At 42.6% G+C, this 26,871-nt stretch overlaps 1 protein-coding gene across 1 annotated transcript in view; it reads right to left on the reverse strand.

Annotated features, from left to right (window-relative positions):
• Window positions 1-12,189: 12,189 nt before the first annotated feature.
• ENOX1 (ecto-NOX disulfide-thiol exchanger 1) overlaps window positions 12,190-26,871 on the reverse strand; it is a 226,192-nt gene continuing 211,510 nt past the window's right edge. Inside the window, exons 14-15 of the mRNA XM_045567225.1 lie at window positions 22,529-22,614; window positions 12,190-13,149 (exon numbers count right to left, since the gene is read on the reverse strand). Coding sequence (XP_045423181.1) covers window positions 13,018-13,149; window positions 22,529-22,614 — 218 coding nt within the window. The 3' untranslated portion in view covers window positions 12,190-13,017. The remainder of the gene's footprint in view (window positions 13,150-22,528; window positions 22,615-26,871) is intronic.

Raw genomic sequence — 26,871 nt, forward strand, 5'->3', positions numbered from 1 at the left:
GCTTTTAACGTCAACAGCTGCTGAGATGCCCCAGCTGCACACAAGGGCCGGCGCTTGGAGGGAAGGTGGGTACCCCATGGATGCTACTTGGTGGTGGTGGCGGTGGTGGTGGTGATGGTGGTATTAATTTTTAACAACAACAACAAAAATGTGTTTTTCTCTCATACTCTGGGGCAGTGATTCTTAGCCAGTGGAGATTTTGCCTGCTAGGGAACGTCTGGCAATGTCTGGAGTCATTGATTGTCATGATGGGGGCAGAGGGTGCTATTGTCATCTGGGGGCACCCTCTGGAGCTGCTAAACATCCTACCATACACAGGGCGGTCCCACAACAAAGTGTTCGGCTCAAAATGTCAATAATGCCAAGGTTGAGAAATCCTGTTCTAGGGTCCCTCCCTGCCCTGAAGGAAGAGTAAGCAGTCCCGATATGTCCGGTTACGCTGGCGGCAATAAAAGCACAGGAGTCACACTCTGTAGGAGAACAGAAAACTCAAATGTATTTTGAATGTTTCTTCAAGACAATGAGTTTCCTTGAATGCCTCGTGTGGTCCTTGGGGTGCTGCCTGACCAAAACTAAGCATTAGATAATTGATTGGGAGATGATTTTGAGACCAATTCACCTCACTGCCTCAGCATGAAGGTAACATAAAACCAAGAGGGATTCCACGACAGTAAAGTAGCTTTGTCAAAGCGACTTTGTCCCTGCTATTCACCTGGTACTCTCTGCTGTGGTCTCTGATTGCTTCTTGTTTTATCTCCCCAGTCAGAGGGCAAACTCGGAGTGGCCAAGGGCTGTGGGTTCTTCCTTTCCCCGGGCCTCCCGCCATTACCAACCAAGGGCAGGACTGCAACAAAGAACTGTTTCATAGAGGAAAGTCACCACCTAGTTTAAAGTAGTTCAACAGGCTGACAACCTGAAAAAAAATTAGGTCAGGAAGGAGAAAACCATCTCAGTGATGAATGTTCTAAAATTAGAGTCTACAGCACAGGTATTGTATTTCCTCAGAATATTAATATACCCTCACTGGAATACATCATTGAGATTTCACTGGAAAATTAGAAAGGTCAAGGGAAGAGTTTCAGCCTGAAGGATATTTTGAATATCTTAAATGATTGAAATAAACAAATTAGAAAATGAATTTCTTATGTTCAGGGCCACATTTATGACAAGACAGTTTTAGGGCTTTTTTTTTTTTTTCTTTCTTTCTTTTTTTTTTTTTTTTGGTGGCAGATGGGGAAGCCTCAGAAGATTCCTGTGTCCCAAAAAGCTGATCACCAAAATATCATCCAGATTCTTTGTGCTGTGTAGTAGCATACAGAATGGTGTTTCCAATCTAATCCGTGTAAAAGGTTGTGACCTGCTCAAGATCACTTTAGTCAGTGGCTAAGCCAGGACTGAAACCTGTTTCCCAATTATCAGACTGTCACCCTCTGAGGCTCTGCCCGCCATTTGTCATGGTGTCCGACAATGCACTGTTGACAGGCAAGGAGGAGCAGGGCGACCGGTGTTTGGGATCAGGCAGATACGAGTATGCAGCTCAGCTTTGCCGCTCCTTCTCCGTGGGGCTTGCTTAACTTTTCTGCCTCTTGGTTTTCTCATCTGGGAGTAGAGAAAATAATTGCTGTTAGTGGTTTATTTATCTGTGTCATAAAAACCTCTAAGTGTCTTAAAGCTGTCACAGTGACTTTTCATAACTCAGACTAGTGTTTCTCAGACTGTGAGTTAGGAAACACTTGTTTTCAAGATGTGTTCATAATTTTCTTTAATTAACATGTTTCATGGTATAGGAGATACCAGTTAAACCAAGGTAAACAGGCATAGGAATCTTAGAGTCTTCAATAGGTTAATGGGTAGTGTACAGTGACTCACCAAGAGGATATAATAAATAGCCTTTCATATGTTTGACCATAGAACCCTTTTTAGTGGAACATCTGATGATGTCTTGTGGGAGGCTAGTTTCCATGGAACACAGTTTGGGAGTTATGGTGGGCTGATTGCCCACCCCTTGTTTCTGGGCTCAGACATGTGACTTATTTTGGCCAATCACTTGTTAGCAAGTGTCATACAAGCAGAGGCTTGGAAAGTCCTTGTGCATTGAGGGTTGCTCTCTTGCTGCTCTTTCTAATCATGAGTCTCAATCACAATCTCCTCTTGCTCCATCATCATAACCACAATTACATGCCCCGGCTAGCCTGTGGGGAGGATGAGAAAGACGTGGAGGAGAGTGGAATTGTCACAGCTGAGGTCATTTGAGACCAGACTGCCCCAAGCCAACCATCAGCCAACCCCCACCAGAAATGTGAGTCGCAGCTGATACCCAACTAACCTAGAAAACACGTAAGGGAGCCCAATCAAGATCAGGAGAAATTTCCACCTTAAATCACAAAACTTTGGACCTGTGAGCCAAATAAATGATGCTTGTTTTAAGCTGCTTGGTTATGGGCGGTCAGTTATTCAGTGTTATGTGTGGCAATGCAAAACTAACACAGAACTCAGAGTGGAAACTGATACAAAAATGGAATGTCCACACTCTGGTCTCAACTATTTATTTTATTCCCACATGCAGAACACACTCACCCCCTCCTCCCAAGATCCTTAAAGGTCTCCTCTGATCATAGCGTCAGGCTCAAAGTCCAGGATCTCCAGGTGTATAACAGGTCCTAATGTGGCTCTTAGGATATAGCTGCTTTGAGTCGGTGATCTGTGAATGAAAAAGACAAGCTATCTGACCCCTAAAACTAATACAATAGGGTAAGAAAGGACAGAATAATTATAGTAGACTATCCCTTCAAAAAGAGAAGAATGGAAAGCACAAAAGAGGTGCTGGCTCATAGCAATTCTGAAGTCTATCCCTGAAAATATTACCAGCACCTCCTGCTCCAGAGGAGGGGAATAGTGCTTGATTAGGTCTCAGTTCTGCTCCTGGGGACTGACGCCCAGTCATTGTTTACTAGGGCTTTGTTCTCTGCCCTCTGGGAGGTCTTTTCTACCTTCCTCCACCATTTCTGTGCGTTTCAAACAACTTTCTCAGCTTGCTTCCTGCTTGTGGAAATTAGGGTCCTAGAGATCCTCTTACACTTTGAATCATCTCAATTGCTTCTAATATAAACTGGTGATCCTTTTGTCAATACAGTACTCTCAAAATTTTTGTCAGTTTGTTATAAATCTGATGAGCCAAAAGCAATACCCACAATTCTCTTAGAGCTGGATCTCTCTCCAGACTCAACCACTATTATTTAGGCAAATTAGGTGCTGTGGGACCACACTCTAAAGACCCCCCCCACTTTGTCTAGCATAGAGGGTCTGCTGGGTTGTGCCTTATTTCTTTCAGAGGTCTTAATAAAAGGTCTTAATAAAATGTCTTTATGACAAATATTTGATTGGATCCTTGTGCCAAGCTGTATTTTACTTTGAGAATCTTTTGGTAGCTGAAGAGACTAGAGATGAGAAACAATTTTCTTTTCCAACCAAGAAGTCCTATTTCCTCTGTAGTCCCTCCCAACTGGCCTATGCACTGGTCAGTTACTCCTCTAGCCCTTCCCCTTCTTGTGGAATCTTGTCAATATATAGCTGACACTTTCAACATTCTGCCTGGAAATGTTATTGCTCAAATCCCATTGTTCTTTAGGCACATTTTTTTACCTTCTGAAGTACCATATGTGGCAGTTTTACCCTTCTTTGGCCATTTCATAACCCATGTTGTTATTTTGCCATCTTCCTATAGCAGTTTCCTCACCACTTTCCTATCCTCTGCTCACTGCTTGGTGAAAGCCAATGCCACCGTTTTTGCTTTTTTTGTTTTAGCAGTACCCTAATTCTAAATAATGATTTTGGTGTCAGTTACCTTTTGCCACAAATAATGTTCAGTAACAAGTCATCCCCAAATCCAGTGGCTAAATAGCCATTTATTTAGCTCACAAGTCTGCCAATCAACCATTGCGGCTGAATTGTTCTTCTCTGGCATGTTCTTAAGAGATCAATTGGCATCAGCTGATCCAGATAGCATCAGCTGGGCCTACTTGGCTCAGATGCACTTATCATTCGTCCTCCCATGGGCCACTACAAAGTGTTCTCATTGCTGGCTGGGAGTGCAGGAGTGTAAGCCTAACCACGCAAGAGGGCGAGCAGAAACACACAGGGCCGTCTCATTGGACAAAGCAGGGTGAGTGACCAAGTTCAGAATTGGAGTGGGAAAAGATGTTATAGAGCAAGAGGTGTGGGTATAGATAGGCCATTAAATGGGGCTGTCAATAACCTCCATATACTGTAGAAATTACTTTCCCCAGTTAGAACCTTGCTCCGGTGCCTCCCTGAAGCCCGGCTCACTGATGAGTTAGCCATCTTAGTTTCTTTGCCTTTTTTGACTCTTCATGAATTTGTTTGGAATATTTTCAATCCTATGCCATTTCCTGCCAGTATCATTGTTTCAAAGTAAATTCCATATATCCGTTACCTATGGAGTTGAGTGCTGCTTTTTCTTACTTGTCCTAAATTAATTATCTTCCTGGGAAAAGTGAACAGCTGAAAGAAACAGAGGAAGAGAGGGAAGAACCTGAGGGGGCAACAATGACTGCCAAAAGCAGAGGAGGTTGAGTGTCAGTGAAGTTGTGAATGTGTGTAAATGTGGCTACAAACGTGTACGTTTGCAATGCATGTTGTATGTGCATGAGTGTGTGCACATGACTTACTAATTTTTATTAGTGTGGGAACATGTGGATATGTATGCATCTGTGCAATGCATATTAGTGAATGTATATGGCATGTAGTGGATATTCCTCCCCAGTTTATTAAAAAACACCACAACACTTGATCTGATAAATCAATGAGCTGTTTAGATGAGTACTCTCAGGAAAAGAAGGAAATATGATTGGACTCAAAAGGGTTATAAGGACAAAGCAAGGGCTGGGGGCTCCTGCACCCTATCCTATACTTCCAGGTTCGAGAAACTGCAAATGGCATTAATGACATTTCTTTACCCCATTTCTTCCTACATCCTTCTTTAAGTCTGGATTCTGGGGAAATATGGGGTAAAATATCCAAGTTGCCTTTCCATAAAGAAATACGAAACAGAGATGCACAAGATAGATTTCCCACCCTGATTGGAGATAGAGGACACGGGATATCTAGCCCCTTCTTTGTTTCAAGAGTGGGATGTTGTTCTTTTTCCTCTGAAATATTTTATATTTGAGAAAGTATTTCAGGTTTGTCTTGCCAGACTCTCTTCCAGGAGACCTGGTTTGAGCTGGGAACTTGCCTTGTTCACTGATTTCACGAGTCCATAAAGCCTCCCAGTGAAGTGTCAGGAACCTGGAGTTCTCTAGCAGTCCTATCTTTCATTCTACACAGTCCTCAAAGTTCTTGGGACTGCTGGGAGATTTCCTGTTATGTTGTGTGAGAGCGTTTTTTGTTCCCGGGAGGAATCAGGAAGCCAATTCCACTTGATGTGTTAGTGGTGACCTCCCGGGGGGAGTACTTTTCAGTTGGCAGGGGACTGTGAGGCCAAGAGATTGAGAACTTTTGCTTAAAGAATTCTATAATCTTAGATAACCCAGTAAGACCCAGTCAATGGATAAAATTACAGAGTGACTCTGTGAGATAAGTGCTAGCATTTTCCCATTTCAGGATTAAGTCATAAAGACATTAAATCACATGCCGATGACCACTCAATTGGGATGACTCCAGAATAATGTTCTTGAACAACTCATTACATTGCCTCTACAACCATGTGATCTACCTCCACTCCCAGACAAAAAGGATATATACTTTGTTAACCAGTTCCCAGTAGTAGGGTGGCAATTCATAATACTTCACTGTAGATTGGCAAGGTCTAGATTTCACTGTCTGTCCCTTACTGTTCCCAGTCTGATGGCACACCAGGCCTGGCCCACAAAGTATTTTCTTTAACAAACATGGAACCGAAGTTCCCTTTATCTGCTCAAGGAATGGATAACGACGTGCAGAATCCTACCCTGTTGCTGCTCAGCCTTAGAAACTGACAGTTATTCTAAGAATCCATAGCCCTGCATATTTGAAACTTTATTTACTGTGATTTTAAGTCATAAAAATGATGCATGCTATGTTGATTTGATGTGACAATGTCTGTTTAATAAATGACCCACAGTGGTTTTCATACATTATTTCTACCTGAAGACAATGTTTGACTCCTTGGCTCATACTTCACATTCTATCTAAAAAAAAAACTAGAGAAAAAAATCCTCACTTATGCATAAACATATTCAAAGGCAAAAGATTTATTTATTGGTGAGCACCTCAAAATTGACCAATTTTTAGCTTTTTCTTCTGAAAAGAAGAATGCTTTCCAAAATGGGATTGCTACCAGATGTAATGGATTACATAGCACTTGCTCGGATATGAAAAGCAGATGAAATAGAATATTCTGGTTTCTGATTTAGTCCTATTCTTATGTACACATAGCTCTTCTTAAGTGAACTTGACAGTGTTGTGGGCTGATATCAAGATAGACTACTTTGGTAAACAAGAAAGGAGGTTTCACTCCCCGCAAAAGCAAATGAGCTTTATAATAGAAATTTCTTTGTGCAGAGGAAGATATTACAATTTTCAACGCACACTAAATATATTTGCTAGACAAAAAAATGCATTTCATTACAAGCAATGCACTTTCTATTGTACATTAACCACTTCTGTGCTTTCTGTTGTAAAGTACCATTTTCTGCTGTAAAATGTCTGCAATTTATTTTTATGAATCTGTTTTTCCCATGAAGTAAGTTGCCCTGTACTGATAAATGTGCATTACATCAAAGGTGAAACGTGCAGTGCAAACATCTGAGCTTCATTGTTTGGGTGTCTTACAGTTCTGAGAGCAGGCAACAGTTAAAATTTTGGACCACAACAGCTAATTTTATTAACACAACCAGTCTGTAATTACTAGATTTACTGGAGTCCTTTACTTTGGTACTCTCAGCAACTATAATAGATGTGTATGTTCACTAAAATAATACTATTGCATACTCTAGCTACAACTATAATTTTTCCTGACAATGTCTCTGCTGAGTTAAAAAAAAAAAAACCCGTAATTAATACTTTGTTTAAACTTTGCATACCGTGTACCTAGTTGACCATCATTCAAAATGGCAGTAGCCCAGAGCCATGGTTTCTTCACAGTTGAATGTATTTGACCCTAATTACTGTTTATTGGAAATCTACCAAATAAGTAAAGAGGGAGCTGAAATAAAGAATTCAGGCTCTACATTTTATTCGTGATGAGGGAAACATGATGGTGATTGCTTATTTGCCTATAGGAGTTGTGAGAGTCTTGGCAGGTGGAAGAATTAGGATTATCTTGCTAATGTCAGCCTTACGCTTGAACATGTTTAATGAACTATTTATGAGGATTATGCATGTTTTATACGTATTTTATCTTTATATTTAGAAACATATGATTGACTTTATCAATGATCAGGATAGGAATAGGCTGAGAGCAGGGAAAGGGCTTGTCTACTTTGCTGGGGATGATGTAGCTGAAATACTATTTTTGCAGAAAAAAGTGTCTTTCAGTCTGCCTATCTCTGCTGCTTTACACACGCTGTCTTATACAGTCATCACAGTAACCCTATGAAACAGGCATTAACGTTCACATAGTATAAATCTGGGACTACCACCTCAGTGTGGTTAAGGAACATGTCAGAGACACAAGGTCAGTCAATGTTGGGGCTGGGACCGAATTCCAGTGCAGCCTGCACGCTCTCCTATACAGTGTGAGAAATTTCCAAATGCTTGAAGCCCAGGAATGAAAATAAATACACTGGAAAGCAGAAGAGAAAATTGGAGGTGGTGGGGTAAGAGACAACATTTTTAGTTGTCTCTAATATATAAATACGTTCACTATAACTTGTTTAAAATGTTCATGTTTTGTGTGCCACACATAAAAGTGTAGTTTATTCAGCTACTAATGATAGACTTATTGAATATACATATGAACCTTTTATCATTTTGATATAAAATAAGCCAAGCTATAAGATTTTAGGGATCTGATGTCTTTTTATTTTGTCAGTTTATAGGAAGAAACCATGAGTATTACGGTAAAAGAGTTCTTATGTTTTACAGGTAAACCACCTTTTATTGAGTCCAATAAATAACCATAGCAGTCATTTTTAGAAAAGGGATACAACCCCCTGCAAACCAAAACCAATATCTGAGTAAAAATCCCCAACCCTTACCCAGAAAAAACAACTTGTTGCATATCATATTGTGTTACACGGACATCTGTTTAATCACTCTCATTTTCTACACAATCACTACCAACTCTTTCTACTTTTCTCATTTCATTTTTTCCACCCTCAATGAAAATAAGAAGTTTATTGAGACAGAAACAAGCTTCTCTGCACTTCCAAATGTTTTTGATGTGGCATTTGAGTATTTTAAAACGCAGATCAAGGACTTGTCCTTGTGGCAATAGGTAAATGATACCTAAGCCAGCAAGAAGAGTTCCCATACAGTGGAATAACATTCAGCCTTAAAAAGGGATGAGGTTCTGAAACATGCTGCAGTATGGATGGATCTTAAAGGAATTATGCTAAGAGAAGCCAGAGACAGAAGGACAAATGCTTATAAGTCCACTTATCTGATATACCTAGAATAGGATAGTCATGAGGATGCAAGGTAGAATAGAAGTTACCAGGGACTACAAGGGCAGGAGGACAGAGAGTTGTTATTTATGGGTATAGAGTTTCTGTTGGGGATGACGAAAAAGTTGTAGGTATGGATGGTGGTGACTGGTTACATAACATTGTGAATATATTTAATGTCACTAAATTGTACACTTATGAATTGTTAAAAGGATAAGTATTATGTTGCATATATTTTACCCTAAGAAAAAAAATTTAGAAAAAAGAAGGTAAGTATTCTGCCAGGATATTACAACTGAAGGGCAGAAAGTTCTAGCCTCTATTACTAGACACAATATCTGAATATTTTCTTTTTTTTAGGGGTTGGGGGGGAGCAAAGTCTCACTCTCTTGCCTGGGCTAGAGTGCTGTGGCATCAGCCTAGCTCACAGCAACCTCAAACTCCTGGGCTCAAGCGATCCTCCTGCCTCAGCCTCCCGGGTAGCTGGGACTACAGGCACACACCACCATGCCCGGCTAATTTTTTCTATTTTTAGTAGAGACGGGATCTGGCTCTTGCTCAGACTGGTCTTGAACTCCTGAGCTCAAGCAATCTTCCTGCCTTGGCCTCCCAGAGTGCTAGGAGCCACCATGCCCAGCCTCTGAATATTTTCTGATTCAGCAACTTCAGGGAGTTCCTGTGTGGGCTCTTCTTTCATTTATTTGGTTTGTTCATTTGCTAAATATTTAAAAGTAATGATATGTCATGTCAGATTCTGAGGGACCAAAGGGATGAGTAAGGGAGGTCTCCTGCCGGTAGGACTGGGAGAGACAGCCACATGTACAAATGACTTAAAAACAATAAAAGGGCTGCCATAGAAATACAACGACTAGCAGCAGGAACCTGGGAGAGGGGTTCCTGAGAGAATCGGGGCCTTCATAGAAGAGTCGATTATTGATCTGGGTTTGAAGTTGAGTGGGAATTGGGTCGCTTATTTTGTATTTCAATAATATGTAGTACATTATCACTCACATTTTTTGCCTTGGAATTTTGGATCTAAAGTATTTTCAGGATTTTGAAATATTTTGTAATATTTTCCCATTGTGTATGTATACACAAATTGGTCCCCGGAGGCAGAAAAACATCTGGGTTCATTCTCTGTCTTACTTTCCAAATCTTTCTAAGCAAAAACACTTTGAGAAATAATTCAAAGTAAATGAGATGAGTTCAGGTCCCTCAAAGAGCTTGTAATCTAATAGGGACAGGAGGCAAGGACGGCTGGTGGTTAAGTGCCCTGAGAGACAGTCCACGTGGGATGGCCGTGCAGAGGCAGGAGGAGTGACCTCTGCTGGCCACGGAGAGATGCTCCATGGAGGATGGGGGGGGGACGGGTCTCTGCGCTTTCCCGCTTACAGCTGCATAGAACTGTGATAACTAAACAGAGAGATGAGCCAAAGCAGAAAGGCAAAAAATATCAGTCCTATTCAGGGAATTAGTGAAAAAGCAAGTCAGAAAGGCCCTTTGGAGCCAGGTCACAAAGATCTCCAAATTTCAATGTGCTACCTATTCTTGGAACCCAGAACCATGACTTGTTATGGGGTAGATTTAAGAGAGAAAGGTTTGTAGAGTCTTCGTGCCTCTACCTATGTACAAGGGATGGTGGAGAACAAAAGAGAATAAAACAGTGACCCAAAGGCACTGGATGGGCATTGGGCTCACGGGTGGGGTGGGACTAGATCGAACTGGAGGCAGGACCAGCGAAAAGAGTATGTTTCGGAGTCAGTCAGCCTTGGGTTCAAATCCTGCATGCAAAGTTTACTAACTGCAAAGTTGGCTAAATTACTTAAGACATCTGAGCCTCATTTTCCTTGTGTGACAAATGGGGACAATAATATATCTTCCTACAGGGTTATCAGGAGGTCAAGGAGGACGAGGTGACTCCAGACCGCTTTCTTAGGTGCCAATGTCAGTTCCTCCCCCAGGGCATCTCTAAGGTCCCGTCTGAACCTGAGAACCTGTGAAATAATTGAGGTTTTTTTTTTTTTTTCCCCCTCCAAAAATAAGTTATTCACATAATTGAAGTTAAAATATATAATTAATATATTTCTAGGCAAGTAACATAATTCATTGCAAGTATAAATAAAAATATTACAGCCCAAATAGATTCTCCTAGTGCAGAAGCTTATCTGCAGTAATCACTGAAATATTTTTGGAAGCTGAATTACCCATTTTATTCCTCTGGGTTTCCATTTAGGGCTTAGAACCATGTGTTTAGGAAATGATGTCTTCTTGTCAGATCTAATATGAGGCCTCTACTTCCTCTTTCCAATCAAACAACAGCCTTGTGTGAGCACAGAGCTCTAAGTCAGGGTTTCATCCTGTGCAGTGTATCTTTCTGCTAAAGTGACTCCCGGTAATACTTGAAAGGATTGATGCATGTTTGAAAATATCCACCGTGATTTCAATTAGAAACCGCACAGGCTGTGGTACCTTCCCTTGTGTCTCTACTAAGTTTCATGTCTTTATAACTGGCCACTTTACTGAATTCTTTTTTTCTCGTTTTCAGGTGAACCATTTAGGTTTTCTGTTTTACAACAGCACTATCTGTAAATGATGTCTTCTCCTTTCCAACTGTCATATCCTTGTGTCTTGTGACTTAGAGATAAATCTGTCAAGGTTGATGGTGGCAGTGGGCATGGACGGGTGCTAAGTGGAGGCCTCTAGTGTTTACCATGACGCTGGCATTTGGCTCGAATGCCACAGCACTCTTGTCATACCTTTCTTGTTACCTGGATCATGTCATATAGAAACTCCTGGGAAAATGTCTTTTTTGCACTGAACTCTGAGCACATTCAGGAGAGCACTTTTCCTCACTCATCTCTCCGTTCACAGCGTTAGCGCTGAGCCTGAACACAACGCACGTGTAGATATTTACAACAGGTGTGACTACGTGTAGTAATTTACCAGAGCTCAATAAAAAACACCTGAGGACAATAATGTCCAGTAGGAAATTATGAATCTTTTCATAATTTCAGAGAATATTCACTGTTTAGCTCTTTCCCCAAAATGTTTCAATTAAAATTAAGAAAACTTGTCTTTCTTTGTGAACCTTTTGTAAGAGAACAGAAAGGAGACACAATTTTAAGTTACATCCTACTTATGTTATTAAAAGAAAGAGGGGAAGTCCAAATCTTTTCTAAATTGTTGGTCCAAGTGTGGATTTCTTAATTTCTTTTCTAATTTATTTTCCAATAAACATACAAATAAATAAATCCAGGAATTAATAAGATTATAAGAATTAATAAGACAACTTTGTACCTGCCCCTGAGGACACAAAACAAAGATAAAATTTATGTTGATTATATGTGGAAGCTATGTCCTAGTATTTTTAAAAAAGTTACTCTAATGCTGTACAATATCCTTTCTTGGTAATTTTCACTCCACAATTTTTACATATTCCTATTTGAAATAATGTTTTGTCTCAATGTCACTTGTATCTAATCATTTAAAAATGGTAGGATATGAAAAGGGACCAAATAAGGAGGAAAAGATTTCTTAAGGAGGAGGTAAAAATCTATCAAAGAATAATTTGCAGAAACCAATGTGGCAGAAGTCATATTTATTGAAAAAAATTAATATCTTTGCTATAAAATTTGTAACAGGAATATTTACTGAATGTTTACTTTGATGCATAAACCTGAATGTTACATACCAAGTACAAGACAGTAGCACTAGTTTTCCCTTTATTTACACCTTATGAAAATTGTTATGCAGTCCATGTTAAAAGAACTTATGATGGAGAATTGTTACATTAGAAAAATAATATTCTTGATAAAGCATTCTCAATGTGTCCAATCATATTTCCTGCCTCTTCAATAAGGCAAAAGTCCCTGGAACAGCGTATAACTTAATTTACAAAATACAATAACTGTTCAGACACATATTCAAGTTTTCTTTTGGTATGATTTTTCCTCACTGTAAATTTTTTTTTTTTTTTTTTTTTTACTAAAACAGAAAGATAGACTTTCAGGAACATGTCATTTAATGATTCAGCTATACATTACATATACAACTCTGTAGCCTAGCAACAATCATTGCTACACCATCATTAACTTTAAATATTTTGCTTGGTGAGCTATTCTCAAATGTAGCATATTTTAAGATTTTTGTCACCATTATGACTGTGGAATCATTGTTTGGTTTTCATAGGAAACGGATCTGTCACAGTATGAAGCTTTGTTTATTTTAAGGAACTGGTACACAATTACACTTCCACTCACAAGAGAACACCACAGATATAACTAAAGTCAGGCTTGGGTGGCTCCACGAAGGTGTCGCGCTGGACCAGCCCCGAACCTCCTGCCCTCACCGCCGCACAGCCCTGGCCGCGTTCAGGTGGTTTCATTTCCAGAGATTTTGTTGCTCTTCACAGTTAGGTAGTTTTAATTCCTTCAAAGGCACACAACTTCCATCTTTTTTCCAGCGTTGCTCCCACACCCGTGAATTCCTGTTTGAACATGCGTGGCAGCCTCATCAAAAGCATCTCGATTTCATTTGCAGATATCTGTTAGGAAGGAAGAAAAGTCACTTTGGGGAAAGGAACTCATTTTTAAGGAGGGAATTGGGTGGGGCGGAAACGTGCTTTCCCAGTGAAATAAACAATTAGTTGTTTAGTTGGCTGTTAGGTGACGTCCTTATAGAAGGAACATGTGTGAAGAGTGGAATGTGATTTTCCCGTCTCCTGGGCAGCTGGCGGGATGGGGCATGAAACTAACGGGCGGGAGGATCCAGATTCACCCTTCATACGATGGCTACCTTAAATGACAGGCCTCCCCTGACATAAAAGGAGAAGGAGAGGGAATTTAAGAGGGCTCAGAGCAAATTCATCACCACTCCTGGAAAGCTACTGGTACCTTCACTCTCATCGATGGAGGGCAGCAATTTTCTCAGCGAGGAGATGAGGAGCAGAGGGCATTTGGGTGGATTTTTTTTTTTTTTTTTCACCCAAACGTCTTTCTCTTCCTTTAACTTTTACAGGGACTAGAGACCATGAACGTTTAGGAGTAGAAACTAAACCCCAAAACCTACATCAAGAAAAGTCTCAACATCCAGTCATAAAATCCAGGTAGATTTTTTTTTTTTTCAAGTTTTGCACTGAGCTTGACAGGTAGGTTTTTTTTAATGGAACTTTTTTCTTCTCCCAATTTTTCTTTGTTACGTGAATTTTTATACCAATAATTTATTTCATTTTAAACAAAGAACAAATCTGCTGTGATCCTTCTGCTCTAACATAATCATTGCTCTTGTATTCATGTGTTTGCTTCCCAACCCATGTTTGTGTATGTGGCTCTTATATAGCAAGGTGGCCAATTTGGAGTCTGATATTCTGTTTAAATATCCCTAGAATCTGAGGTCTGAGATTCTGTTTGAATCCTGTATCTACTATTGTTACAGGCTACATGACCCTTACAAAGATAGTTAGTCTCTGTAAGCCTCAGAAAATGAGAATAACATTTAATAAGGATGGTATAAAAACTACTGGCTTAGCACAGATTTGGGCACATAGAAATAAATGTTCAATGAATCATAGATACTATAATTTTTCATGGTATAATCACTGTAGAGATAGCATTTCAGAGTCTGCATTTTCCATTTAACATTATTAAGATTCATTTAAAAGAGACACCACATAGACAAAAAAGTCAAATCAACTGTTCATTTACTATGCACGTAGAAACTATTTCATATGATATAGTCAATATTCCTGGGCCAATAACACAAAACTTTAGTTAAACAGAGGCAGTCCTGAAAGTTGAAATAAGTCACATTCTAAAATCTCTGTGTGAATTATTTTGAAACCAAATGCACTTCCCCACAAGACCATGTTAGAAGGATTATTCAATTCCCAGGTCAACGCAGAAGCCCATTATACAGATTACTGAAAGGTTCATGGTGGTTTTGAGAAGCGCATTTTCTTTCAGCGAGCACTGTGCACAGCACCTTCACCACACGTGGCTCTCATTTCGTTCTCATAGCACTCCTGCGAGATATGTGGGGCAGATGTGATGTTCCCCCACCTTACGGCTGGGAAAACTGAGTGAACTATAGAGGGGCGAGTGTTTTATCAAAGACAGAGCCTGGAGAGCACCCAGGGCATGTGGGTGGGGCCTGGGCACCGGGATGCTTCACGCGGTTCCCACGGTGTCAGCAGCTCAGGGTGGACGGCCAGGGCTGTGACAGGGTCTTTCTAAATATCAGTCACCTTGGGTGCTTGTTAAAAGCATAGGTTCCCTAGCCTCTCCTCCGGGGACTGCGAATCAGCTGGCTGGGAGGGTGGCCCAGATAATCTGTTTGTAACGATCACCCTGGTAATTCTTAGGATTAGGCACGTGGGGGTTAAGAATGGGGACTTCAGTCAGACAGGCTTGGGTTTCACTCTGGGCTGGGCCTCAAGCTGTGAGACCTTGGGCGGATCACTTAATATTTGTAGTTCTCAGTGTCTTCAGGTGTGTAATAGAAATAATACCTCTGTCCGCGTAATTGCGAGGATTATCTGTAAAATGTGACACGGTGCCTGGCGCAGATAATCTCTCTCTCCATATCCACACACATATGGCAATACTGATGGGAAATGGCATATTCTCAAGCCTGCGTGGCAGGTGGGTCAGGCTCTGTGCCCGTAGCCAAGGGAGGCAAGTACGGAGACGTTTGTGACCAATCCCAGCTGTTACTGGGAGCAAGAGGCAGTTTTCTTTAAGCGTTACGAGGCCCTTATCTTCTCAGCAACCACCCTTCCTTCTTTTGGAGGGGCACAGTGCAGGTAACCTACGGGGGGCTGCGGCCTCCAGTCCCATGCAGTCACCTACCCTGGGAGGAACCGTCCTCTCCCGGGTCAAGCAGAGGCCACAGTGAAGCTGACAGGCTGAGGTCCCAGCCAGCCCACCAGTGCCTTGTTTCCAGTGTAACTGTCACCTCCCTTGGAGACGTAAGGAAGAAGCCTTGTGCTATTTGTTAGGAAGGAAAGAAAAAGCTGACTTCTTGAGGGTAAAGTGCATATCTGATCTAAAGATAACGTCCACATGGTGGCTGGGGCCAGGACAGCAGCCCTGCTGCTGGTGGTAAGAGTGTAACAACTCACAGTCACCAATAAACTTCTTTACCAGAATCTTCTGAAAACACTATTTAATCCTTACCACACTCTCTTAAGACAGGAATAATGTACCAATGAGAAAACCGAGACCGGGAGGGACCGGGTAACCAGGGCAGGTGACACAGACAGTGATGGCGCAGCTGGGCTCTGGTCTGGGTGGGGCTGGGTGCCTTGCTCTCCACCCCTCGTGCCCACTGCCACACCAGCGGGGGCTGCGGACTGAGGACCAGAAATAATCCCCCTGGTCGCTGCCTCTCTGCTCATGGGTGGGTGCCATGGGGCAGGGTCTGTGTACAGAGGGCAAGCTCTTCAGGGGAGAATATTAGCGTGACAGCAGCAGCACCGGCAACAGACTGACAATTCCCAGCTGAGCTGGCTCAGACACAGCCACATGCTGATGCTCAGGCACCCGCCCCGTGAACCACTCGCCACAACGGCAGCAAGCACGTCGTGGGGAATTTTGGCCAGCACGTACTGAGATGTGGCAACATTGTTTTCCACGGTGTCTTTAGGTCTGAGCCTAGACTTAAGCCATAAAGGAAGCAGGAGAAGGGCTGCAGCAGGAGAGAGGGAGCTGTCACTTAGAGTCCTCCCCGTGGAGCAGGAAAGAGTAAGTGCTTGACCTGCACTAGCCCATCAGAAAGCCCATTAACATGCAAACGCATCCCTCATTGCTGGAAGAAAGAAATGTAGACGCAAAAGATTTGTACCCTAGTCATGGAATAACCATTAACCATCTTCCAGTTGATTAACCAGTTAAGTATCCAGCCACTTAACTTTTTTGGGTATTCTATTTTCTCATTTGCAAGACAAGGGAATTGGAAAGAAACTCATCAAATGCTCTGAGGACTTGGTTGAGCTCTGGCCCCTGCAGGCACCAGCCAGCTCGGTCTTAGGGCGAGCCGTTCAAATTAATCTGTCCACTAGGTGTGGCAAAGATCTCAAAATGAGAGAATATGATAGGTCTTTTGTGCACTTCAAAGCCCAAAGCACATGGCAACCCACACCTAAGTAGTACTCACTGCGTGCCAGATACTGTTCTGAATGCTTTTCATATATTATTTAATAACATGATAATTCATAAAAACCCATTTTACAGATGGTGAAACTTAGGCACAGAGATGTTAAATAAGTTGCCCAAGGTCACACAGCTAAGAAGAGGTGAAACTGGAATTTGAAATCCTATGTTCTATAGATCGACAATCAGCCATACTTCAGATTCTGACAAAGCCAGCAATTAGTATAATGGAAATTCATCGCCTCAAATGTAGTTAGCTCTAGGTTTCTGTTGGACGTGTGGGTTAACAGCCCGATTCTGCCATAAGTATGTAAACAACATGCACAGAGACGTGTTATGATTATGGAACAGACAACTTCAAATAAAATCCTATCTAAAATATCCATTTAATAAGGCTCTCAGCTAAATTCTAGAAAATTTCCTTTAAGATATTTATATCTCATGCCAGAAGGAAGATCAAAGAGAAATTGCTTTCAGGTTAGTTTGATGATTTTGAAACTTTTCCCCCTCCCTGCAAAATAACCAGTATGATATTTTTACCTTTGGGGATTTTTAAGAGAAATTCAAGAGAAAAATCAGTTTGTCCTTCTTTTTCACCCTATGGCCAAAGAATTTCTACTTCACAAATATCTTCATTTATGTTAATTCTGTTTTCTTCTCTTCCTTGCAATTTGTCAGCTCTTATAATTTTGCCTTCACAGTATCCTTTACCTTTTCGCTGGTGCTTTCTTCACCTTGAGAACTCCAAGAGTCACGGGTCGCCCCATAAAACCAAGCCCCCAGCCCTCATTGGCCCAGCTCTGAGTGAAATTTACCCATTTCCTCATCTCACGCGAGATTCCCCTTCCTGTTCTTATTACCCTCTTACCCAGTGGGCTTTGGTTCCAAGTAATTGGTGGCCTATGTATCCTCAATCTTTGGTATTATCAGTGGATTCGCCTGCCCCTGTTTTGTTTAAAACTTTCTGAGTCTAATACCTATTCTTTTAGGAAGGATTTATTTGCAATAATTATTTTTTTTTAAAAAAGAGAGAAAAGATGGGAAGGAAAGAAGGCTCCAGGGGGCTTATGTGGTGTTAAGACTACAGAGGTCATTTATAAAATCTGCTTGATTTATTTTCTGATTTGCTGACTCTAGCCCGAGCCCACTGCCTCCTTGCCAGGCCTCTAAGCACACGTACAGACTGACACACGCAGACGTAAATCAATTTTACCATCCGGACGGCTGGCTCCATATCCCACAACAGGCAGGGGAAGCACAGTGAAGAGGGGACCCTGTTGGGGCACTGAAGAGACGCTGGCAGAGGCAGTGTTGAGACTGAGGGTCAGGGAAGCCAGCTGCAAAACCAGACTTCTTGCCAGGGGATACACTGACTTTTAGCGTTCCTAGCACATCTAAATCTTGTTCATTCTTCACATCCCTGGGCAGAGCACGGTGTCAGCACACACAGACACCGTGCAGTAAACATCGCTATGGAATACAGAATGCAGATGGGGCAGGAGGGGAAGGGACTGGGGAGGAAGGGGCGTTAGAAGGAAAAGAGGAGGAAAGGAGACAAACAGAAGTAGGAAGTTAGAAGGAGAGAAGGAAGGAAGAAACTAGAAGATATGGGAAGGAGGGAGGAGGAAAAGAAAAGGAATGAAGAAAAATAGAAGGAAAGAATTTAAAGGAGAAAAAAATCTGGAAGGGAAATGAGGGAAGGAAGGAAGGTGCTAGAAAGGACTCAAGGATATATCACTGTTAATCATGGCTTTCTCACAGAGTCACCCTTCTCTAACTCTTATTTCACTAAATATTTGCCGTGCTCAATTTAGCACTTTATTAGTTCATGTCTAATTCTCAAGTTATTTCATAAATATTATACCATTTGCTCAACTAAACTACAAGCTTTTGACAGCAGGGTTCTATCTCAGATTTCTTTCATGCCTGGCCTGTCCTCTGTCCTTCTCTGGTCCCTAGGACAGTGCTGGGTGCGTGCAAAGCAATGGATTACTCCAGCATTCACAGGGCCCCTGGTAACTTATCAACTTCTTCTGCTGTGGGTGAGCAACTTCCTTTGTGTTCTTTATGTGTCAGGTGCAAAGTACTGTTACCTCCACCGTCCTGTGCTCTCCAGAAGTGCTGTAATATCTCAGCAACCACTCATTACGTACTGACAGGTGCTCTTAAGGAGAACACCGGAATACACCTACTATTAAGGATTATTCAGGTGGGCAATCTTACACTACTGCGAGCATCTCACCAACCCTTATCCTCCGGCTACAGTCTGGGATAGAGTGCTGTCCAATTAAAGGGGCATTTGAATTTCCTTTGAACTGGCAAGATTTTTTGTTTCCAGAGGCGTGCACTTAGTACAGAAAGGTAAATGATTTTCCCTCTGGTGAGAAATGCACACATGCCCATGAACTCCCAAGCCGGGCACCAAACAGTGGTTTTGTGCCAAATAGGTTTTCCTATCTCTTCCAGCCTCTGTGGCCACATTATACCGAGTCCGGTTTTCAGAACCAAACCTTCCACTCTGGGGGCCTTGGGAAGGAGTTGCAGGTGTGGAGAGGGGGGCAACCAGACACGCGTGGAGAACTGAGCCCCAGTCTCCTAAGGAGCACAGGAACCGGGGGAGGAGCCCCTCCTCCCGCCTGTGAGACAGGGAGTGCTCGGCTGCTCTGCTTGTCCCCACTGTGTCTTCTGCTTCCTTAGCATCAGCAAGAGGGCGGCCCGACGGGCTCTGGGGCTCACCCGGGAGAGTCTATGGTTCAGCAGAACAATCTAATTGATCAGAAACTATTTTCGAGGTAGCACGGCCTTCTCTGAAGAGCTTACCTGCCTGTGCTCAGGGAATGGTTTTTGCCCTGGCAAAGGTTCAGGAAGCCCTGGGCCCGGGCCTCGCCCTGTCCTCCTCTGAATGCGTCTTTCTGACTTGGTCACATGGCACGAGAGAGTGGGGTGAATGACAGTGGGTACTTTAGAAAAGGCCGAGAAGAGAAAAATATGCAAATATTATTATCAAGAGCAGGAATAATATTTAACTGGAAAATGGCCCATTATTAGGCTACATGGTTTTAGGGAGCCATGTGCAATTTACATGCTCAGAATAATTTAAATTAATTCCTGCCTTTCCTTCCATTCCTAATCATTCTTATACCCTTTGGGGAAATCCTCATAATAACAGCTCCATTACAGGGCTGGGTTGAGCTTTCCTTGTTCTCATCAGCACCAAGGTGGGCAGGATCTAAATGTTATCTCCCAGCAACTGTGGTAATGGCGATGCTGTTAAATCTCAAGGGAACCGCGGTGTTGTAAGTGGAATCTTTACGAAGCCGCCCTACTAAGGTCAGCAAGCACCTGTGCTGTCCTGGCAGGACAGAAGCCACTGCCTTGATGCAACGTCAACCAGAACTCGGGGGGACAGGTGGCTGTTTGTCCTCACGACCCAGAGGCAGGTGGGCTAGGCCACCGCACCCGAGAACCTCAGCGTCAACAGGCTGCTGGCGGCTCCAGGATTAGGAGACCGCTGGCAGCTGATGCAGGTGACAGGGCCCCGGTGGATACTTAGAGGGCAAACCTCTCATTATTTTGTTTTCTGCTTAAAGCTCTGAGGATACGGAATTCCAGTCTACGGTAATAATTTGCTCTCTGGATTAAAAAGTCTAAATATCCTCTCAGCTTTGCTGGGATAGAAACAACCTGTGGCCTGGTCCCTGGTACCCGGCAGTTTTAGAGCACTATTTTGATATATTTTCCACCCCAGGCAGGAGGAGAAAACTTGACAGCTTTACAGGGCATTCTATTCAGGAAGGAGAGGGCTGTCGGGAGGTGGGGAGGTATCTGTAAGGGAAATAATTTCTTCACCGTCTTCTAAAATAAAAGTACCGGTTTGTGATGCGATGGAATTCCCTTGACTGAAGCCCTTCCAGAAAAGCCCATCATCTAACGGCCAGGGACCGGGCATGTGAATTCTCTCTCCCCAGAAACTCATGAGGGAAAGACACAAATCTCACCTGAGCTCTGTCCAGAGGGTAAGAATGGAACAAGAACTTCCACCCCACCAAAATATTAAATAACTCAACTCATTATTTATCAATCCCTCCCACCACTCCTAGGAGATGATTTTATTTATACACATACACACACACACACACACACACACACACACGTCACAGACGATCATCATAGATCATCTGCCTGTAGCGACGGAGCAGAGGAAGCAAAAGTGCTGAAATTCTTAGATAAATGACAAGTGGATTTTTTGGCATTTTCAGCTCGTACTAAAACAACCACTGCTTCTCAATAAATGCTTCTCACTTGGGACTTCCAGAAAGAGGAAGAAAAAATGCCAACCATACAAGGGAAGGATAATAGCAGCAATAGGAATCATGTCTTGAGGGTTTATTCTCTGCCAAACACCTTGGTGCAAGCCCAGCCTTTCATCTAACCCTCCGCAAAGGCAGTGGGGACCCTATGGGAAAGATGATACCGGTGAAGGGGAGGAGAAACAACAGCAGAAAGCTTTCAGAGCTTTGTGACAAAGTAACCCCGTACAGCGACTTCTTTTCACTTGATCTGAGTTTAATGTGATTATGTTCTATTTCCTCCCGATGTGTGTGAGGGGAAGCCACAGAGCAAATAATATATGATTCCGAACTTCAAGAATTTTACACTCTCCTATCTCCTTTCACCCTATCATAAAAAGGCATGAAATGTAGGACAGAAAAATACTTTTGTTCCAGATGATTTCTCTCAAAGGGGGAAGAAGTATTAGATCCATTTAAGAGGTCAAGCAGTTCTGGGACCATGTACTGGTAAGATCATTTGAATCAAAATTAGAATATAATGTAGTAATTTAATCCACGCTAGCCATTGACAATTGAGAATGGCTTATAAGTGTCTATTCAGGGTCACAGAACTACAGGCTGTGCGTCTGGTCACATAGAGTCCATGCACTTTGCTACACCCTGTGGAAGAGCTCCTTACTTATATCCATTTTCCCTCTAGAGGGAAATTGAGCAGGCTGTTGAGTGACCTCTCTGGCTTCTTATTTTGCTTCTGTGTCCGCCCCCTTCCCGAGCTTCCCCAGGCAGCCCTGGTTAGTGACACCATTTTATTTCCACAGGGCCCTTCTCATTGTCCACTCCAATTTGATACATAAATTGAGCTCTTTCTGTCCCTTCTCTTTTGGCACACAAACACAGCGATGGCTAGGAGTGCAGCTCCTTTGCACATGAGAAAAACTGAGCTTCAGAGAAATGAGTGATGTCTGACTCTGGGGGTGACCCTTGGGGGGCCCAGCTGAGAATAACTCTGCAGTTGTTTTTTTTCAGCTGGAGAAGAATGCTGAAAACCAGGCATTCATACAGTTTTCTTGAGAGTCATCTTAGATCTTTATATTATTAGAGGTGATTTTGCCTCTATCGTGTGAAGTCTGGAATAGGGAATCGTGTAAGAATATGGTCTGTGGATACTGCCCCTTTAGCCACATGCACCTGCTTTCTCCCTTGTTTTGGGAACTTTAAGGCTGACTTATAATTTTAAATCTCTCATAAGCTTTTCAAATTAAGTTGGCATCTGCAGAAAGTCATTGTCGTTTGAGATAACTGCTTTTCTTTCTACAAAGACAAAAGCAAGCAAAAAGAAGGCAACTACTTGCCAGAAACGGAGGTCCTTGCCAAGGAGAAACGCTGACAAGCCTCTATCCACTCTTCCATCCCTAGGGCAGCCCACACAGGGGCCCTATGCTAAATTTCAGTAATGAAAGTTCACTGGAGAAAAAGCATTTACCTTGGAGTCCAGCTGCTGCATGTACGACCACAGGTATTCTATGTTGGCTCCAAAAGGGTGGACATGAAGAAACGTTGATATGATGCCTGAATTGAAAAGACAAACATTGGAAATTATTCAGAGGCAAATGAGAGTCTCAGTTAAGTAATGCCATCTAACCCTGATGACTGTTTTGTCAGGCTGAGCTATGGTCTTGCCATTTCTAACAGCACTCAACAAGCATTCAATAATAGCACATTCTGAAGACAGTAATAGTAACATGGCAAACAGAGCACTTTATCTGCTGGGATGATAGTAGTTTGCAAAGCTAGAATCTGAGATAATACATAGATGAATAAAAGTATTCAAAACAAAGACTCCTGGAAGCACTTCAACTACCAATTTTATGCTTGATTTACCAATATAAAATTGTAGTTATTGGAAGGATAAAATTATCTCTTTTCTTTCCCTCAGTGGACTTTGCAGTATGAAAATGGCTCATACAGCTGTGTCAGAAATCACACTGCCTCAGATTTTCCTGATAATTATAGTTGCTGGTTATGAAAAGTATTTAATCTATATTTCCCCTAACTGCCATTGAAGGAAGCACAGAGTCTTCCTGAAACATTTGCTGTTTCCCCTGGTTGTTGCTGTTGTTTAAAGGGAGCCAGCTCGCTCTCCCCTTCTCGCTGCAGTAATTTACAAGATCATTTTAAAAGGCCTGGGAATGGATGGTTTGGCTGCAGTTTGATTATAAATCAGAAGGCTTTTCCATCATGAAAATCAACTGTCAACACTGTACTGACAAATGAAAAGCTGGATGTTGGTGCCAGGAATAAGGTAAAAAGCATTACCTTTCTCTCCTCCCCGCTTTCAGATCCAAAAGCAAAATAGTGAACGTGAGGAAGTCAACTCCATATGCTGCACGCGGCTTTTTGTTAAGAAGCTGTGCTCACACTGACATATTTTAGTTCTCTTTTAACAGGTTTCAAGATGAGTTAAATTTAAGGATAAGCTCTCATGTTCTGTTTACCAAGATCCTTGATGCCTGGGCGTCACAGGGAAGATCCTCACTTGTATGAACGCAATAGGTCATCCTATAATTGTAGGTGACCTTGATGGCTCTGCGACAGGGTCTCATGGCCCCCTGCTCCCCTGTGTGGTGCCTGGGATGCTCTGGGATGACTGTCAGTTTTTAAAAAAAAGTCCCCAGGTCATCTGTAGGCCGAGGACAGAGAACCAAAGGGACTAGACAAGCACTCTCCAAACCTGTCCTCAGAGGACTGCTTCTACAAGGTTTTAGGGGTTTGCAGTGAAATGAGGAAGGTAGAAATAACTCATACATTTCCCCATAAAGGTAAAATCTCAGTTTTAGAGACTGACCTGTTCTTCATGAGATACAAAGAACTCTCATTTTCTTTTGAGGTTATTTTCTTCCTTTTTTCTCACTAAAATGCCCTTCTTTTATGAAATAGTGGCAATGGTAGAAGGTTATAATGGTACTTTTAATATCTTTAAGTAGGAAAATAGCTGCTTTTAATACACTCAAGTGGCACTGTGTTCTCCCACCCTTTGTGTGTGTGTGTGTGTGTGTGTGTGTTTTCCCTGCAGTCTTACAGACCATCTTTATTTATATTTTAATTGTAGATGCCTGGCAACTATTTCCCTGTGTCTAAAACTCTGGTGAGGTAGGATTGTAAGTAATTCTGTTACTAATAGGGCTAAAACACAGAAGCTCATGAATGATTTCCTTTGAAAAACAGTTCGAATAGAATAGAACTATTTTAAAACTATCACTTTTGTTTGCATTTATTTTCTGTTTCTTTAAAAATCTTTTTTATTGATATGTAATAGTTGTACCTACTTTGGGGGCAATGCGATATTTTGATATCTGTATACTATGTGGAATGACCAAATCAGGGTACTTGGGATGACCGTCACCCCAGACATTTACCTTCACATTGGGAACACTACAGTTCTTCTCTTCTAGCTATTTACAGGAGAGAATATTAGCTATTCTCTTCTAACTAATATACATTACTGTTGACAATAATTTCCTTACTGTACTATCAAATAGTAGAACTTACTCCTTCCCTCTAACTGTACTTTAAGTGAGAGAGGGAGGGCTGGATTGCAGTTCGTGTGTAGGAACCGCCTCTGTGAGGGTGACTGGGGCTTCTGCTGACTGTCCCAGGTCTTGTGCCCACCGCTGTCCACAGAGAGCCACCCACAAGTGGCAGGCAGACCCTCCTCCCCTGCACCACTGTGAGGAGGGGGACAGGGAGAAAAAGGAACAGTCAGCTTTGGCTCTGTGAGCAGGCGCTGCTCCTATGAGAAGCTTTTAGAGGGCCTGCTGCAAGACAGTGACTCGGGTGGGAAGGTGCGGCAGGAAGGGGGCCGGCTCCTCTCCTCACTTCTCTCCTGGGTTGGCCATCTGCTTGGGCAGCCCTGGGCCTGGCCTTGTGCCCTGCTGAGCACGGGAAGGAGGCAGCAGGGCTGAGACAGGGAGCCACCATGGCACTGCAGCCTTTCGGGTGACAAGGGTGTGTGTTTCCCACGGGGCAAGAGGACGTCTCAGAAGGTAGATGGGCCTGAGCAGTCCTAAGAGTAAACTGCCCCAGGAGCCTCTCCTATAAGTGCCCATGAGAGTGTGATGTCACTCTACATGTCTTCAGTAGGATGAATAGAATAAGTCAGAGGCCGATAGGGACGGCTGGGGGGAGAGATAACCCTTAGCCCAGGAGGTGAGGTGCTGACACAGAAATTTAGGGACTCCAGGAATGGGAGAACCCGGAGTGGCCCCTTTATTGCCTCTGTGAAGTTGGCTCCCCCACGTGTATGTGCCACTGCCTGCTGTCCCTCACCCCCAATCCTGGGGCCGCACCCCAAGGGACCCTGCCCTTCGTGTCTGTGTGTTCTGGTTCAGTACCTGGAACACAGTACACACGCACAGTGGATATATTTTGAATGAATTATTTTCTAGAACTAAGAATAGCCAGTATACTTGTTTTGCATTTCTATTACTCTATTATTGATAAATGGGTATAAATAAAAACCTCAAATATTTCTACAAGTCCTAACTGATGATGTAATACTCTTTCAAAAACCAGGTAACTTTGAGGCATTATGCACTGGTGATTCTTACTCTCAGCCCACCTTGCTGTGGATTTAGGACAGAGTAGCTTGGATGTTTGGAGCATAGAAAATTTTTGTTGAAACGATTTTGCTCATAAAACCAAGGGGAAAATGCTCATGTCAGTTCCGGATACCTTTCTAAAACCAGATTAGAAATCCTGGCCCAGACTTGAGCATTTACCTTTAGGAGGGTATTCAGAAGCATCTCAGTGGTGGCTGATATTAGGCCACCAGCTTTTCTTTAGAACAGTTCAGCAGCTGCCACTAGCTACATGTGGGGCAAGGTAGGCAGCCACGTGGAGCTTCCCAAGCTCTTCCTACGGATGGCAACCCAAGGATCCGGTGTTGCTGGAGATACAGAAAGGGACGCATCGGTCGTCACCCCCAGACCCAGCCCTCCTCAGCCCCACTTCCAATCCTGCACCTGCCCATCCTAGTGGCTTCACGAAAGCATCGGTCAGGCCACCTAAGGAAATGGAGTTTCTAGGCCCTGTGTTTTTGGATCAGATTCAGATTCGTGTCTGGGGAGCTTCCTAAGTAAGCAACTAAAGCTTCTTTGCAGTTTATTTAAATGAGTTGGGATATTACCTGGGAATGGAAAAAAAGATAGCTGTAACTCAAAAGCTAATGAAAAATGCTACAAACCCAGAAACTAGACTGTTTTATGGTCCTCTGGGAGAGATCTAAGGGCTTGGTAAAAGAAACCCTAGGAATTGAGGGTGGGGAATTTAGCTGTTGCTGAGCTGGGGGGTCTCCAAAGGGATGGACTCAACAATTGGTCTTGGCTGTTTCCATGGAAAAATAGAAAGTCTCTATATTTAAGAATTGGTTTTCCCAAGGTGGAAAATACAACCATAAATAGGTAACTTAAGAAAAGAAAAAAGAGCGGAGGAACTCATCAGTACTATTGAGCTTTTTGCACATCTCAGAGGCTTGAAAGCTACTTACGAAAGATACACAAACCTGCTCTGTACAATCTGTGGCGAGTCTCTTGTTGTGAAGGCCCATTTAAACAGGCTATATAAAAGCATTCTGAACTTTTCCTGTCAACATCATCTCGTTTATTCTCATGTTTGGACCTCCCTAAGACCAAGGGAGCAGCATTTAAATCAACCAAATAGTACTCGAGTTTTACTGCTTCCTTCACTTCCTTCACTTCAATCACTTTAAACACTGAGCAGCAATGAGGTGTCAAGCATTGTGTATGACAGACAAGGTCCCTGGTCTTC

Source organism: Lemur catta, chromosome 13 (genome assembly GCF_020740605.2).
Source record: "Lemur catta isolate mLemCat1 chromosome 13, mLemCat1.pri, whole genome shotgun sequence".
NCBI classification, from domain to species: Eukaryota; Metazoa; Chordata; class Mammalia; order Primates; family Lemuridae; genus Lemur; species Lemur catta.